The sequence below is a fragment of the Physcomitrium patens genome, chromosome 6 (genome assembly GCF_059467195.1).
Source record: "Physcomitrium patens ecotype Gransden chromosome 6, ASM5946719v1, whole genome shotgun sequence".
Lineage (NCBI taxonomy): Eukaryota > Viridiplantae > Streptophyta > Bryopsida > Funariales > Funariaceae > Physcomitrium > Physcomitrium patens.
In genome coordinates, this window is record NC_143415.1 from 19311737 (window position 1) to 19325480 (window position 13744).

General features: G+C 34.5%; 1 protein-coding gene across 1 annotated transcript; it reads right to left on the bottom strand.

Annotated features, from left to right (window-relative positions):
• Positions 1-2684: 2684 nt before the first annotated feature.
• On the bottom strand, positions 2685-5428 carry LOC112283088 (uncharacterized). The gene is made up of 7 exons (XM_024521386.3): positions 4832-5428; positions 4588-4665; positions 4321-4463; positions 4065-4135; positions 3829-3936; positions 3445-3537; positions 2685-3067 (listed from the first exon to the last, which is right to left on the bottom strand). The coding sequence occupies exons 1-7, from the start codon at positions 5411-5413 to the stop codon at positions 2985-2987; spliced, it is 1158 nt and encodes a 385-aa protein (XP_024377154.1). The 5' UTR covers positions 5414-5428; the 3' UTR covers positions 2685-2984.
• Between the last annotated feature and the right edge of the window lie 8316 nt (positions 5429-13744).

The following is a 13744-nucleotide window of genomic DNA, read 5'->3' on the forward strand; positions in this document are numbered from 1 at the left end:
ATTGATGGGTGAAAATTTGTTAAGATGTCATTGTGCTAGTTGTGAATACATGTAAGAAGTTTTATATCAATTGAATAGTTAAATTGAAAGTAATCAAAGTTTTTGCGGGTTATGGTCTTCAATAATTGAAATTTAGGATTACTGAGGGATTTTACAATTTGGCAATACCTGCAAGTTCAATTGAAGGAAAAAAAATTGAGCATAATTCAGACTTAAATATTTTTACACAAATTAATTTTTTAAAAAAATAAATAATTCAGAAAAGAGAAATCTTTGTTGAAAAATCAATATTTAAAAAAGAAGGCAATCAACAACTTAAAGGTTTTGGAAGCTTTTCTTGTAATTGGTAAATTTGATTCTTCTCAAATTTTGTGTGCTTGATAATTTCTTGCTGATTGAAGTTGGAATCAAATTTTAGTTAGGATCAATAATTTGAACAATACTTATTGAGGTTTCAAACACCTATAGTAATCAATTAAGATTTATTTAGGACTTTTTTGAAATTTGATTAGGTTTTATTTAGGATTAGGATTTTATTAGGATTTCAATTAGGGTTTCAATTAGAATTTAATTAAATTTTGATTAAGATTCATTAAATTTTTAATTAAGATTTAATTAGGATTTGACTAGGATTTAATTAAAATTTATTTAAGATTTTTATTTTTAATATTTTTTAGGAGTCTTTGTTATTTTTTTAAATATATTTTTAGTATTTTTAAAGATTATTATTATTTCTTTAAGGTTTTCTTTTTTATATTTATTTAGGATTTTTTTATTAACTTTATTTGAAATTAATTTAAGAATTTTTTATATTTCTTTTGTTATTTCTTTCAAATTCACTTTGGATTAGTTAAAGTTTTATTAGGATTATTAAGGATTATTTAAATCATATTTAAGACTCTATTATATATATTTATCTATACATATATATATATATATATATATATATTGAGATGTTTAAGATATATATATATATATATATATATATATATATTTACATATATTGATACTAAAACTTAAGTATATTTTTATTATAAATTAATCATTATTATTTAAACATAAATATTAATTTATTATAAATTACTTATAATTTGTAAGAACATTCAACAAGTTTTTTCAATGATCCAAGTTTAACTTAAGAATTAAGTTTTTCATTTATAATAATGATATTAAAGCTTCTTTTAGAAAATTTTCAAAATTGACCCAATTATTTACAAAATCAATCCACCCATCCTGACCATCATCAAAAAATTCTCCAATGTCGGATCTATATTGGTTGAAAACCAATGAAAAAATGGTTGGATCCTCAACTAATGATGATGGATAGATCAATTTAGTAAATGCTTGGATAAAATTTTAAATGCTTTGATAAAATATCTTATTTCAATATATATATATATATATATATATATATATATATTGAACTATGTATGTCATATTTATATTTTAAGATTTTTTTTAACAATAATTTTAAATTATATTATTTTTAAGGTTTATGATATATTTGCTATTTGAAAGAAATGTCTTTTAGTTAATTCCATAGAATGTGTTTTCTCTTTTATTGCCCCTTGTGTTATTCCAAGTTTTATTTTCTTTCATATTTCTGGAATTTATATGCAATTTTTTTTCTTATATTTGTAATTTTAAATTAATTCCAATTTTATACCCTTTATTTTTAATTAGCTCTAATTTTATTCTTTTTTATCACTTTTGTATCTAATATTAATTTTCTACTTTATTCAACCTTGTATTTTTTATTTCTTATTCTTTATTCCCCTCTTTTATGGCAAGGACTAATCTAATAGTAAATTATTAGTAATTTTTAATTTTTATCCAACTAAAAATTTGGGCTTCTAAATTAGAAGATGAGGATCTCGAAAAAATCAAACTTATTTCTATTTAAAAAACCCATGGCTTTTAGAACTCCCATCAAAAGAAAGACTTAAGTTGGATTTTGAAAAAAAATCAAACTTCCCACATCATTGCTTTATCCAACCTACCAATCTTGTGTCTGTTGAAAAAGAGATTGAACACTTATTCTAGTCTCTATAATTTTTCTAAAGCCAATTAAAATTTATGACATTTATTAAAGAAAAAAATATTTAATATGTTTTCATATTAAATAAATGCAACATTTATCTGTACTACCAGATTGAGAGTATTTTTGCCCAACTACTCTTTTCTTTTTGTTATACTTGATAAAAACATAATCATTATCTACTAGATTATTGTGTTTCTAAAACACCTAGTTTGCATTGTGCTTGTTTTTATATGAAAAAGTAATGAGATTACTACCATTTCTTTTTAAGGGATTCCAATGCTCCCACCTCCTTTACATAAATCAATTCTGATTGTTGATATTATTTCAAATTAAAACCTATTAAACAGCTCACCAACCAAGACCACAAATGACACCAAAGTTACAGCCCTATTCTTCTTTACTATATTTATCATTTATAAAAACACTTGTGTTTTGCAATTTTGTTAAAATTAGTTCTCAAAAAATAAAAATTATAATAATCAAACAATGAATGGTCAATTTGACGGAACATGAAAAGAGCTGCACAAGCTATATTTTTAGTTGAAAGACCTGAAATTGTTTCTAGACTTCTATGCAACAATTCACAACTTTGGATTATTAATGTTCAATTTTATATTTTCACATCCTCCATATAAAAAGTACCTTGCAAGTGAAAGCGTATTTTACCAACACTTTTATTGATTTATTCTGGTGTTTATCAGCTTGAACTACCTCATAGGTCTAAATGGTCCACGTATTAAACCAATACATGAAACCCTACGAATGAGTAACATTGATTCAAATTACAGTTCGCTTGACATCTTTCCATCCTGAAACCCTTCTCCGATTAAATCATCACTTTGTTGATAAAAATAAAATGAAATGGAATATAATGTTACACGCAACTGAGGCAAGTAGATGGATTGGTGGGTGCCCTGAAGAAGTTGAGAGTACCACACACATCTTAGCAAATGAATACCCTACGTTCTGGTGGCGAAATGTCGAGGTTGAGATAGTTGATATCCGCAACATGATCTCCAAATTCGTCTAAAAAAACACACGAGTTGGTTAGCACAAGAGAGCAAAATGATATGAGTTATTTCTTTCGAACGAGACATTACTTGAGTTGTGAACACTAGCACAATACAAAGTATCTAGCGTTGTGTTCACTTTAGAGAATGTTCTTAATGCTGAGATGAGGAAACAAAAAGCTAAAAATAATTAGACGCCTCAAAATCTCTAACACAACATGTCTTTTCCTAGTCAACAACCTATATTCCCAATGTTGGATTGAAAGTCTAGGAAACGAGATATTTTTCCTTCACTAAGACAAATTTCTACGATGTCTAAATTTCAGATTCATAACCTAATGGCGAAGAGTGGGTACCAGTCCAGCTGCACAACAGAATGTCAGCACTGCTTACCCTCTGATATTGTTCGTACGTAGTCAAGATATTCAGGAACTAGCTCTCGATACACAACACCACCTTCTCTTGCGTCCAGGATCAGGAGTGCACCTGATTCACCAATCACAATATGATTTAGAAGAAGCGGTGATTGTCGAAAAGCAAGCTGGACCATACTACAAACGAATTTGGATATTCACGTCGTTATCCAGAGGTATATACGTCAGATTCGTTGTTTAGAAACCGTACTACAACCTTCAGATCGCCCTGAAAAATCATGATTTTGGCGTACAATGCTCAAACTGTTTTTTTTACACCTACAGGATTACGCGGCGATTGAAGATTTAACAAGGATTTGAGAACGAAACCTCTGGTGATGATTTGAGCTTTATCAGAAATTACCTGAGGCGAGCCAGTCATCAGCAATTCCTTGCTTTGTGCACCTTACTAGTGGAGCTAACCACAAAATGTTTCGCAGGTCCATACTTTTGTCATACGGTATCGAAGAACCTGCCACAACCAGATCACTCTTAGCTAGTTAAAAACATTTCGACGACAATGCTTTTGTAGTAAGAGGAAAAAGAGCAGAACACCGTCTGTAAAACCAAATCATTCGTCTACAAAAACAACTGGCTTACCCTTCTGGCAGAATCCCAGATTAAGAGGAAATGTCTTTTCGTCATATGCAGGGTACTCCCGTGAATGAAACCTATGCAAGTAAGAGTTCTCACAACATCGACAGAGGCGTAAGCTTCTGTGGCAATGACCATTCTTGCAAAGACCTACTTTCAGAAGATCAGATGCAGGCCAGTAGTAGTGTCTGAATGGCACCTCCAAGGCAGGAGTGGTAGATACATAGTGGAGGAAAGGACTCTTCATCTGATCAGAACTTACAAAATGCCAAGCCGACTTGTGTCGTACGAAGTGAACATATGGCCATGGAAAAGGTCAAAGCGGCTGAGTGACACGTTTAACCCAACAAAAGGCGATAGCATGCTGATGGCGTGATACAGAAAGACAATGTACGAATTGATCACCTGCATCACAACCGACAGAAAAGCAATAATTTCAATGTGTTTTGAAAAGCTACTCAATATTAAATGCTGGTAGGGAAACACTACAAAGAGCTGAAGTTGCAAAGTTTATAATGATATGACCTACGTCGTCGTCAAATCTGTTCCCGTAGTCGTACTTCGTTAGAGAGCAACGCTCCGCAGTGGAGTTTTCCACGTCAGGGACCTGTTGCAAAAAACATCACCCCCTTCAAACTTCATACGATAACAGATATAATTATATCTTCATACCTACATTCGAATACATTTTGGATAACACAGAAAAAAGTTACGCCCCTGAGTCAGAGTCCAACTAAAACACAATGCAGGTTTTGAAAAGTGAGTGAGCCAACCGAGTGTCTGATCGGAGAGAGCTCGGTTAAGACCGCGGACGGATCACCTCCAAATTCTACTGCTCTCTTAGCCAATTGAAGGATTTCAGGAGGGGGCCACTGAGCAAGCCTCTCCATTTTCTCACGCGCATCGCCATCGATATCGCCTCCATTCACCAACATTGCATTCACCTCAAACAAGTCATCCACAGAGCTGAACTGCGGCATTGCAAACTGGCTCTCTTGTAGCCTTCTTCGTCGCCGCCGAGTGGACGGCACCGCATAGGACTCGTCATCGAGAACGCACCCAGACGAGGGCGAAATCTCATGGTAGGGCACCAACGGTCGAACACAGGACCGCAGCTCACCTGCTCGGGCAGCAGTCAAATTGCCGGCTCGAACGGGGCCCGAGAACAAAGCCATCAACTGCTCCGCGCACGTAGCAGCGGCACCGCTGCTGCAGAGGCTCTTCCCATTGAATTGTGGGTCCCTAGCCGAAACAGAAATGAAGGAAGCATAATGGAATCCCAACACAGCAATCATGGGCACAATCAGCAATCTGAGCACAAGGGAAAACGGCGATCGACCTCTCCACACACCCATCCCCCCTGTCAATCGATTTCTAACCCTACCCGCAACATCTCCCTGCTCCCTTCAAATCCTTCAACTGCAGCGTCACTCGCCCCCTCCCCCCGTCTCTCCCGCTGCATTCATCCCCACGTTTGCTTCATGGGCACGTGAAATTCGTGCCCGCGATCTCACTTCTGCGCAATTTTCTTCTCTCGCTCTCACTCTCTCCGATTGCTTTCGGATTCACAGGCCACACGAGGATTAGATTCTTCCCTCCCATCGACGTGTTTTGTTCCGTCTCAGCCGCGACTTTGCTTGTCCGCTGCTGCCTCACACGGTGGAAGGGCCGACCACAGTCGGAGACGATGCCGAGACCTGTATCCGCCTTGGGAGCCTGTGCCCGCGGTGCTATTGTGTTCGATGTTGCTTGACAAGGAGAGTTGGGCATTGGTGGACAACTCACGTTGTTGTTGTTTTCATGTTATTGTGAGAATATGATTCTATGCTTCTTGTTTTTTTATGCGGTAATATTTATTTTTTTATAATTAAAATGTGATTATAAGTCTTTTTTTATTTTTATATGGTGAGTGTTTAGGTTTATTTTTAGACTGTTAAATAGATGCATGCTTTTACTAAATCAACCCATCCTTGATGAAGAATATGGTAATCATGATGAATATGGTTGGTTTTTTATTGGTTGCAAATCCAATAATATAGAAATGAATATAGATTTATTATTATTATTATTATTATTTCCCTTCATGATAGCTATGATGGGTTGATTGATGTAGTAAAAACTTGGGTTTATTTAATATTTTATGCAATATATATATATATATATATACATAACTTTTTTCAAGTTCATTAGTTATGTGGATATGGTGTTTGTGAAAGAGAAATGTCAATTTGTAATAAGACGAATTAACAATAGAAGAAATATGTGGGAATAATGTTCATTCAACTATTGGATGGCTTGAATCTTTAAAGGATAATGAATAAGATGGTGGTCTTTTTTTTCACAAGTTAGTTTTGATCACAAGAGTGAGTGGCATGAAAAATCAAAATAAAAAAAGATAGAAAGAAAGAAAAATAGATAGAATATAATAATAGAACAATATACATGATTGATCAAAAAGATTTAAAAATTTCTTGAAATTTTAAAGCACGTGAAACTAAAAATAAACCACATGTAATGAAAAAAATAAATGGAAATTTTCCAAATTAAATTATATTAACCACTAGCACATTTAAATTATGCTTTTTTTTTTTTTTTTATGGAATTCCAGAATTTGATAAATCATAAATAAACTTATTTCATCCTTTTAATTTTTAACTTTCCTAATTGATGATTTCGGGTAAAATTTTGAAAATAACTTTACACAAAAAAAGATTGTTATTATAAAACAACATTATTATATGAATACATTCTTTTATTCATTACAAAACTATAAGAAAAAAAAAATATATATATATATATATATATATATACATAATCAATTTAATTTTATAGCATTCTTATAATGTAATTTTATAGTATATATAAGAATGCTATAATAAATTTAATTTTATAGCATTCTTATAATGTAATTTTATAGTATATATAAGAATGCTATAATATACATAATCAATTTATAATATTTATTCTAATAAAAAATCATTTATGATTAATGGATTTACATGGAATTCAAAAAATATATACACTAATCACATTATGACATAAAATAAATTTAGTAAGATTTTAAGTAATCAAATTGAATAACTTAACATATTTACATTAAAATATATAATAATATTATTATTACTATTATTGACGTCATGAATATAATAGAATTTTAATTTCCATCTTCAGCATTTCATTTTAAATGATATTTTTATTTTTTTAATTATTTGTCTTAATATCATTTCAACAAATTCAATAAGTACATGTATTACAATTTATATATTGTCTGATATTTTGTAACCATGACAAATTTAGATTTCATTTTATTCTATTTTTTAACTTTCTATCTTTAAATTACAAAATAATAAATAACACTAAAGATTTTAACTATCAATGATGTTTAGATTGCCAACTCTAATCTAGTTTTAAAAAGTAAACAGAATGTGCCAGATGTGTTTTATATAACAAAAACACAAGTTTATGTGTTAATGTAAGAAAAAGAATACAAAAAAAATATATTAAATTAAATAAACCAGACAAACATGTGTGTGTGTATATATATATATATATATATATATATGTGAAAATGTATGTATGTATTTATGTAATAAGGTTGCTTGTAAATCCTGTTTTCTTATTTTGATTAATGTCATATTATTCTGTATAAAACTATAAAAAAATAACCACTTAAAACTGTAAATCAATACAATATATATAATGAAATAAATACATTATGATAACATAATTTTAAAACTAATTATGAAGTATTTTTAAATAATATATGATATTATATATATTTGTACATATAATCAATTCAAAATGACATTCTCAAAAATACTTGTTCATACAGGCGCACCCTTATAGTCTGAACGCATAATAATTTTATCATAATACAAACAAGCTAGTGAAAATTACAAGCATACAATTTACATTATTTTTTTTCACTCGAATTTAAAATTTCAAACTTTCTAAATTCCTTCTATATATGTTTTAAAATTTAGGTAAGTAAAGAACAATGCAGTGACCTTGAACGTAAATAAGTATAATTCATGCAAGCAACATAAAACCATGGAATACATGTTTTTCAACATTAACAAGAATTTAACAAATAACAATAGAAATAGTTAGCATACAATGAACCGGAACGATCAGTTTTAATAGGAGGTATGTCAAAGCTTCTGGTTATTGTCTGATATAATATTAAGTACAAAAGCCTGGGTTTGAATCACAATATCAACAGAGAATTGTGGTACAATGCAGGCAAATGGTCATGATCGTTTAACAATAATTGCAATAACAGAGCTCTTCCAAGAACAATATTTGCACTGTACATTTTATGAACATTGGAGTCTCTAAATCTTTGGTACATACCAATGTCAAGGCGAGCATGCTTTAATCTTCATCAAGCAGGCTGTTTTAAATACCAACGTATCTTTCAATAAAGTTGGTAATCTTGCGTGATCATCCAATTGCTGGAGGATTGCTAAACGGAAGAGATTACGAATGTGTGAAAGCATATATATATCTGTACCGAACCTCATCCTTAGGGGGCTGGCAGTACTTCGGGATGGTGCTTAACAAGTAGGAAAGAAATGCTCCCACCACAATGTCAGCACACGACGACATGGTCATCTTTAACACATGAAAACACGCATGAACCGTAGCATGCAGCATGAAACATAAAAGCGGCGCACATCACAATTATCTCACGCCACCTTAAGATAGATAACTCCTCCAGGTTATCCAACTTCTCAGCATGATCAGGCATGACAAGACTTTAAACTTCCAACTCGTGCCTTCTCCACTCGTGCCAGGTGAAACATGGAATCCAACGTCTTCTACGCTTCATGCGAAATATTCAAACAACGTCTAGCGTTCTCAACGGGCACTTTACATGTCTCTAAATTCCTCTTCTCTGTCTCTGTCGGTCGGGATTCTATCACATAGACACTTAACCACTCTTTACATCACACTCGTTTAACTGTAAACCGCGGACAAGTATCACTCTCGGCCCACTGCAAGTGCCTCTACTCCGAGTCATGCCAGCTACCACGGATAATCTCGAAATGACACACCTTGTGACAATTAGCACATTGCATCCATACACCACATTCAAGTTCCAGTACCAACAGCAGACCAATAACATCAATTGCTCCGTTTCAGTCCTTCACAGATGACAAGCACCATTGTCCACCTTCGTCCGCAACGAAATCACGTAAGGCAATCGCCATCCATTCCCACTACCTTCGTCTACAAACCACTCCTCACGTATACGAGCTCGTAAAAGTCCAATAATACAAGATTCGAATACACAAGACCACGGCTGCCAGCCAACTCACCTACATAATTTCAGGAAACCGGAGCCTAACCATCTCGGAATCGGACAGCGAGTGGTCCCATGAGAGTACCATGAAATGAAAGGGACGATGCAGCTTGCCGGCTTCAATCACAGCGAGACGGTATACCCTGAAACTCCTCACTCTACTACTACACACAGAAATGGACCTTTTCTAAAGCAAATTTCCACGAAAAATTTCGGGATCCAAATTTGGCAATGAAAGAGCACTCGTCACACGATACCTACAGCTGATTGCGCACGGCGCGTGCAACACGAAGCACTCGCTAAAACACTTCAACACCAACGCATCGCAGAAGAGAGAACAATTGTCCATGTCTCCTTTGTTTCTCCTCACAACGAAGGAGGAGGAGGATGATCAATACTTGTCAGTAACCAGGGTTTATACCAGGGTATAACAGCGATACTTCACCAGAGTATCAACCAGGTTACCCGCCGCAAGTTTGTCCTGAATACAGGGTGACAGCCTGTGTGGTGCCATGTTCGAGCATCTCTTGGAAGATAAGCCCCTTCCGACCGAAATTTGGATGACAGACATCGAACGAATGATGATCTGTCTGAATGGAGCTTCTCTTGTTTTCATCCACTCTTGATGAATAATCTACACGGGACGGATGACTTGAGTGGCTCATCTTCTAAAGAATACGTCGTAGGTGCTAAAAATACACACGTAGCCTTCAGTTTTGACGCGGAATATGTCGTCTCCTCGTCTTGTCCATTTGCTACTTGGGCCATTTTCATCACCAACCATCCATTCCAATGTGGTGGTGGAATAGAAGAGTTCCCATGGCCGCGAGAACATGGGCACGAGTGTCCGTGGAAAGCAGCACGGAGCGGTGGAATTTAAGTGAAGCACCAGGGACGAGAGCCGGAATCCAAGGCGGCTGTCGAAACCGAGGAAGCTTCCGTCTACTTGGTCCGCACATGGACAGGACTGTTCTGCGCAGAATGTCGGAGAGACGACTCTAGCAATTCCACTTCCTCGCTTCCTTTTTTGGCTCCTAGTGGCCCAAACCTTGGACCCAGCCACGGCCCCAACTTTTCTGCTCATCGCACGCCGGAATTCAAGCCAAGGGGATGTTAATTTAATCTTCACCTGTTCTTAGCCCCCCTTCCCCACCAATTTATAAAGAGGGCCCACATCCTTTTTTTTTTCTATGTGTGGCAAAGCCTTGTTTCTTTCCAGTGACGGTGCGTTGCATCTAACTCATCCAGGTTCTTTCCAGATATAGCAAGCTACCCTCACCAAGAGACACTTTTCTTTTTCATACTTTAAAATCATTATTAAAAACGTCTATTATTAAAAAAAAACTACAACCGTTATATATTGAACAAAATGACCTCTCATCAGAGTGCATATGATTTTGAATATTCTCTGCATTAGCTTAATTCAATTTTGTATATTCTTGTTCCTGTTTAGACTACTACACAACGTGAAAGTAGTGGCGAGTCTAATGTTTTGTACTCTTTTGAGCTTTGAATGCGGGTATCGTGTCTTGGACCGTGATTGTCAACCTTTAGATCGAGATAACCGATTTTGATTACTATTCGATTAGTTTAGTGGAGTTGTGAATGATGAACCACTTTTATGCGAATTTGGATCAAAATACGAGAAGAACATGGATTATACAACTTTGAAATAACCCACTTGAATTCATAAACATGTGAAGTGAAAACACGCATGCACACACCGATGATTCTACAAGTGGGAAACTATTTTGATAATTTCTAATGTTGTTTAGAAAAACCATGATTTATTTTTTTGTGTACAAGAATTTCTATTGAATATATAACTATGCAAAATTCTAAAAGTTTTGAAACTAATGTACCAACTATATATCGATGTGTAGTAACACTCCAGATCTTTGCAAAGATACTATCTCGGTACTAATATTTAAATTGTATGAATCCCGTCTCTTTGTGGTTTCGTCAAAAAGGGTTAAAATATGTAAATGAAAAACTACACTAAATTGTGTAACTCGAATTTATTATACAAGTAGTAATTACGCGGAGACATTAAGTTACTTCACCAAAAATCATTATACATTTGAAGAATTAAAAATATTGTGAAAGTGAGGCGCACTGCTTCCTGAGGATGACGGCACCGAGAGCCTGTCAGGAGCGACATCATACATCCATCCGACAATGATTATTCATCCATCCGTTTGCAGGGAACGGGTGATCACTATGAAACAGGTGCCACGTGTGCATATGCTTGCATGCCCAAATGCTTTTAAAAATATCGTCATGATGTTTCCATATTTTCACTGACTATTTTTAAAAGTGCAAACCAAAGCAATTTGATCATAACTACGACTCGGCACATTAGTTGTTGTTTATATTTTTTTATTTTTATTATAAAAAGTAATATGTATCCTTTGCAATTCTTAACAAGGATTTCATGTTATACCCATGTATGGGACACACTAATGCATTGTGAGCTTCCATATTGCACACAAAGTGTGGAATAATTCCACAATTTTTTTTATTTTGTCTATTGCTGGTTTGTTTTGTTTTGTTTGTTTGTTTGTTTTTTCAACATTGAACTATGTTTCATTTCTAATAAGATGATTTAGGTTTAAAGGAGAACAAAGATGAAAAGTAATCATATATTGTTTCATACTTGTAAGGGGAAACAAGCAAACAATGATCATGGCATGAAACATGGCTAGCTGTTTCAAATATTTGTATGAATCTTATCAAAAAATTTATATATACTGTTTAATCACCGTTATTGAACAATAAAACCTGAGTCCTGTGTGCTTGTTTTATAGTCCTTTTTCGGATGATAAACTGCAGGAGTAGTGGAAGCCATGAATTATAATCAATCCCACTACCAAAACACATGCAAAAAATTTATGTTTGAATAAAATCAACTTGGTGTTACGGCTTACAAAAGTTTTGGACAAAGTTTATAGTCTCTTACACAAGAACTTAAGTCTTACCCCGTTCGCAGGGGAAAGAAAAATTATACATTCTCAGGAATCTCATCCCTTCACAAATTTTTGCAAAATTTCAACTACCAACAACTACCGACACCCCTCATCCAAACGTCAGTTATTCTAATTAGATGTTGATTGACAACATTTTATTATTATTGTTAATGTTATTGAGCACATAGTTATTGTCATTCATGTTTTTAATTACCAGCAAAAGTGACTCGGAAAACTGTTCTACACATGCAACCTGATGTTTATGAAGATGCATGAATGTACACTGATGTCTACCATTTAATGCCATGCTTTGAGATTGCAATTCAAGCAAATGGTTGTGTCATTGTTGTTGGATCAATCAATGAGTAATTCAAAACAATTGGTTGTTGACATTGTGGTATGCACACTTTCATATCATTCTTTTAACTTTATATAGTATGATTGTGATATTTTCATCCTCTTTTCTCTACAACATGCTCCAAGAAAATAAAACTGCAACCACTTCTGTATACAACACTCCATATTGGTTCCAACATAGCATGCAAGCATCATCTTACCAATATTGACTTTTAACTTGTTTTTAGCTTCAATTATTTTAATGTTTTAGGGACATCATAGCAAGAAAAAAGAAGAATTGAAGAAGAGTCGTTAACATGAAAAATACACTGAAACATATTAATGAAAGAAAGAAAAAGAGAGTACATGAAGGACGTAGGTTTTGGCCGAAACCCAAATTCTGAAACCCAAACAGGCTATAAACAAGAGAGGACGTTGTAGAGAGCGCCGCAGTTCGCAGACCTCAACACGAAATTTGCAAAAACTAAAGAGAAGTCGCATTGAAACGATCATGATCGAGGCACCGAAAACAACACCGACCATGCAACGGGCAGCGGCTTCGGAACGTCATAGCATGCTTGACGAGAAGCGGTTGTCTGCGGAAGCAGCGTCCAGAAACGCATCGCGGAGATGGAATGGTCAAACCATGGGCAGGGGCACGAGACGCGAGGTGGGGAAAGGCAGGGATGAGGTTGGGTTGAATCCTAATGACGGAGCGACACATGCCTTCCGGACAAAGCCTGAATGGAAGATGCGTCGATGGCACACAGCTGAAAGCTAAGGGAAAAAAAAACAGAAAAAAAAAAAAGAAAAAAAGAAAAAAGAAAAAAAAAAAAAAGGAAGGATGTGGATGTTGTTGTTGTGGTTGGTGTCGTTGATGTTGTTGTTTCCTTGCTTTACCTTGTGGAAAACTTCCGGCAAATGGTTAGTAGGAGCGGGACAGTGCAAACTAGAGATGGGCGACCAGGCTGAGGCGAGAAGTTTCTCGATGACTTAAAAAAGGATAGTGAGCTCGCAAAAATCACGTCAGGCCAGAAAACGACAATAGAAATGGAGACTTTTTCCTGGGTGGAACGACC

Coding starts and splice junctions, on each gene's coding strand:
- LOC112283088 (XM_024521386.3), bottom strand. CDS start 5,413: ATGGGTGTGTGGAGAGGTCGATCGCCGTTTTCCCTTGTGCTCAGATTG. Junction 4,136..4,320: donor ACAAGTCGGCTTGGCATTTT/GTAAGTTCTGAT, acceptor TTACTTGCATAG/GTTTCATTCACGGGAGTACC. Junction 3,538..3,828: donor TGATGACTGGCTCGCCTCAG/GTAATTTCTGAT, acceptor TTGGTGAATCAG/GTGCACTCCTGATCCTGGAC.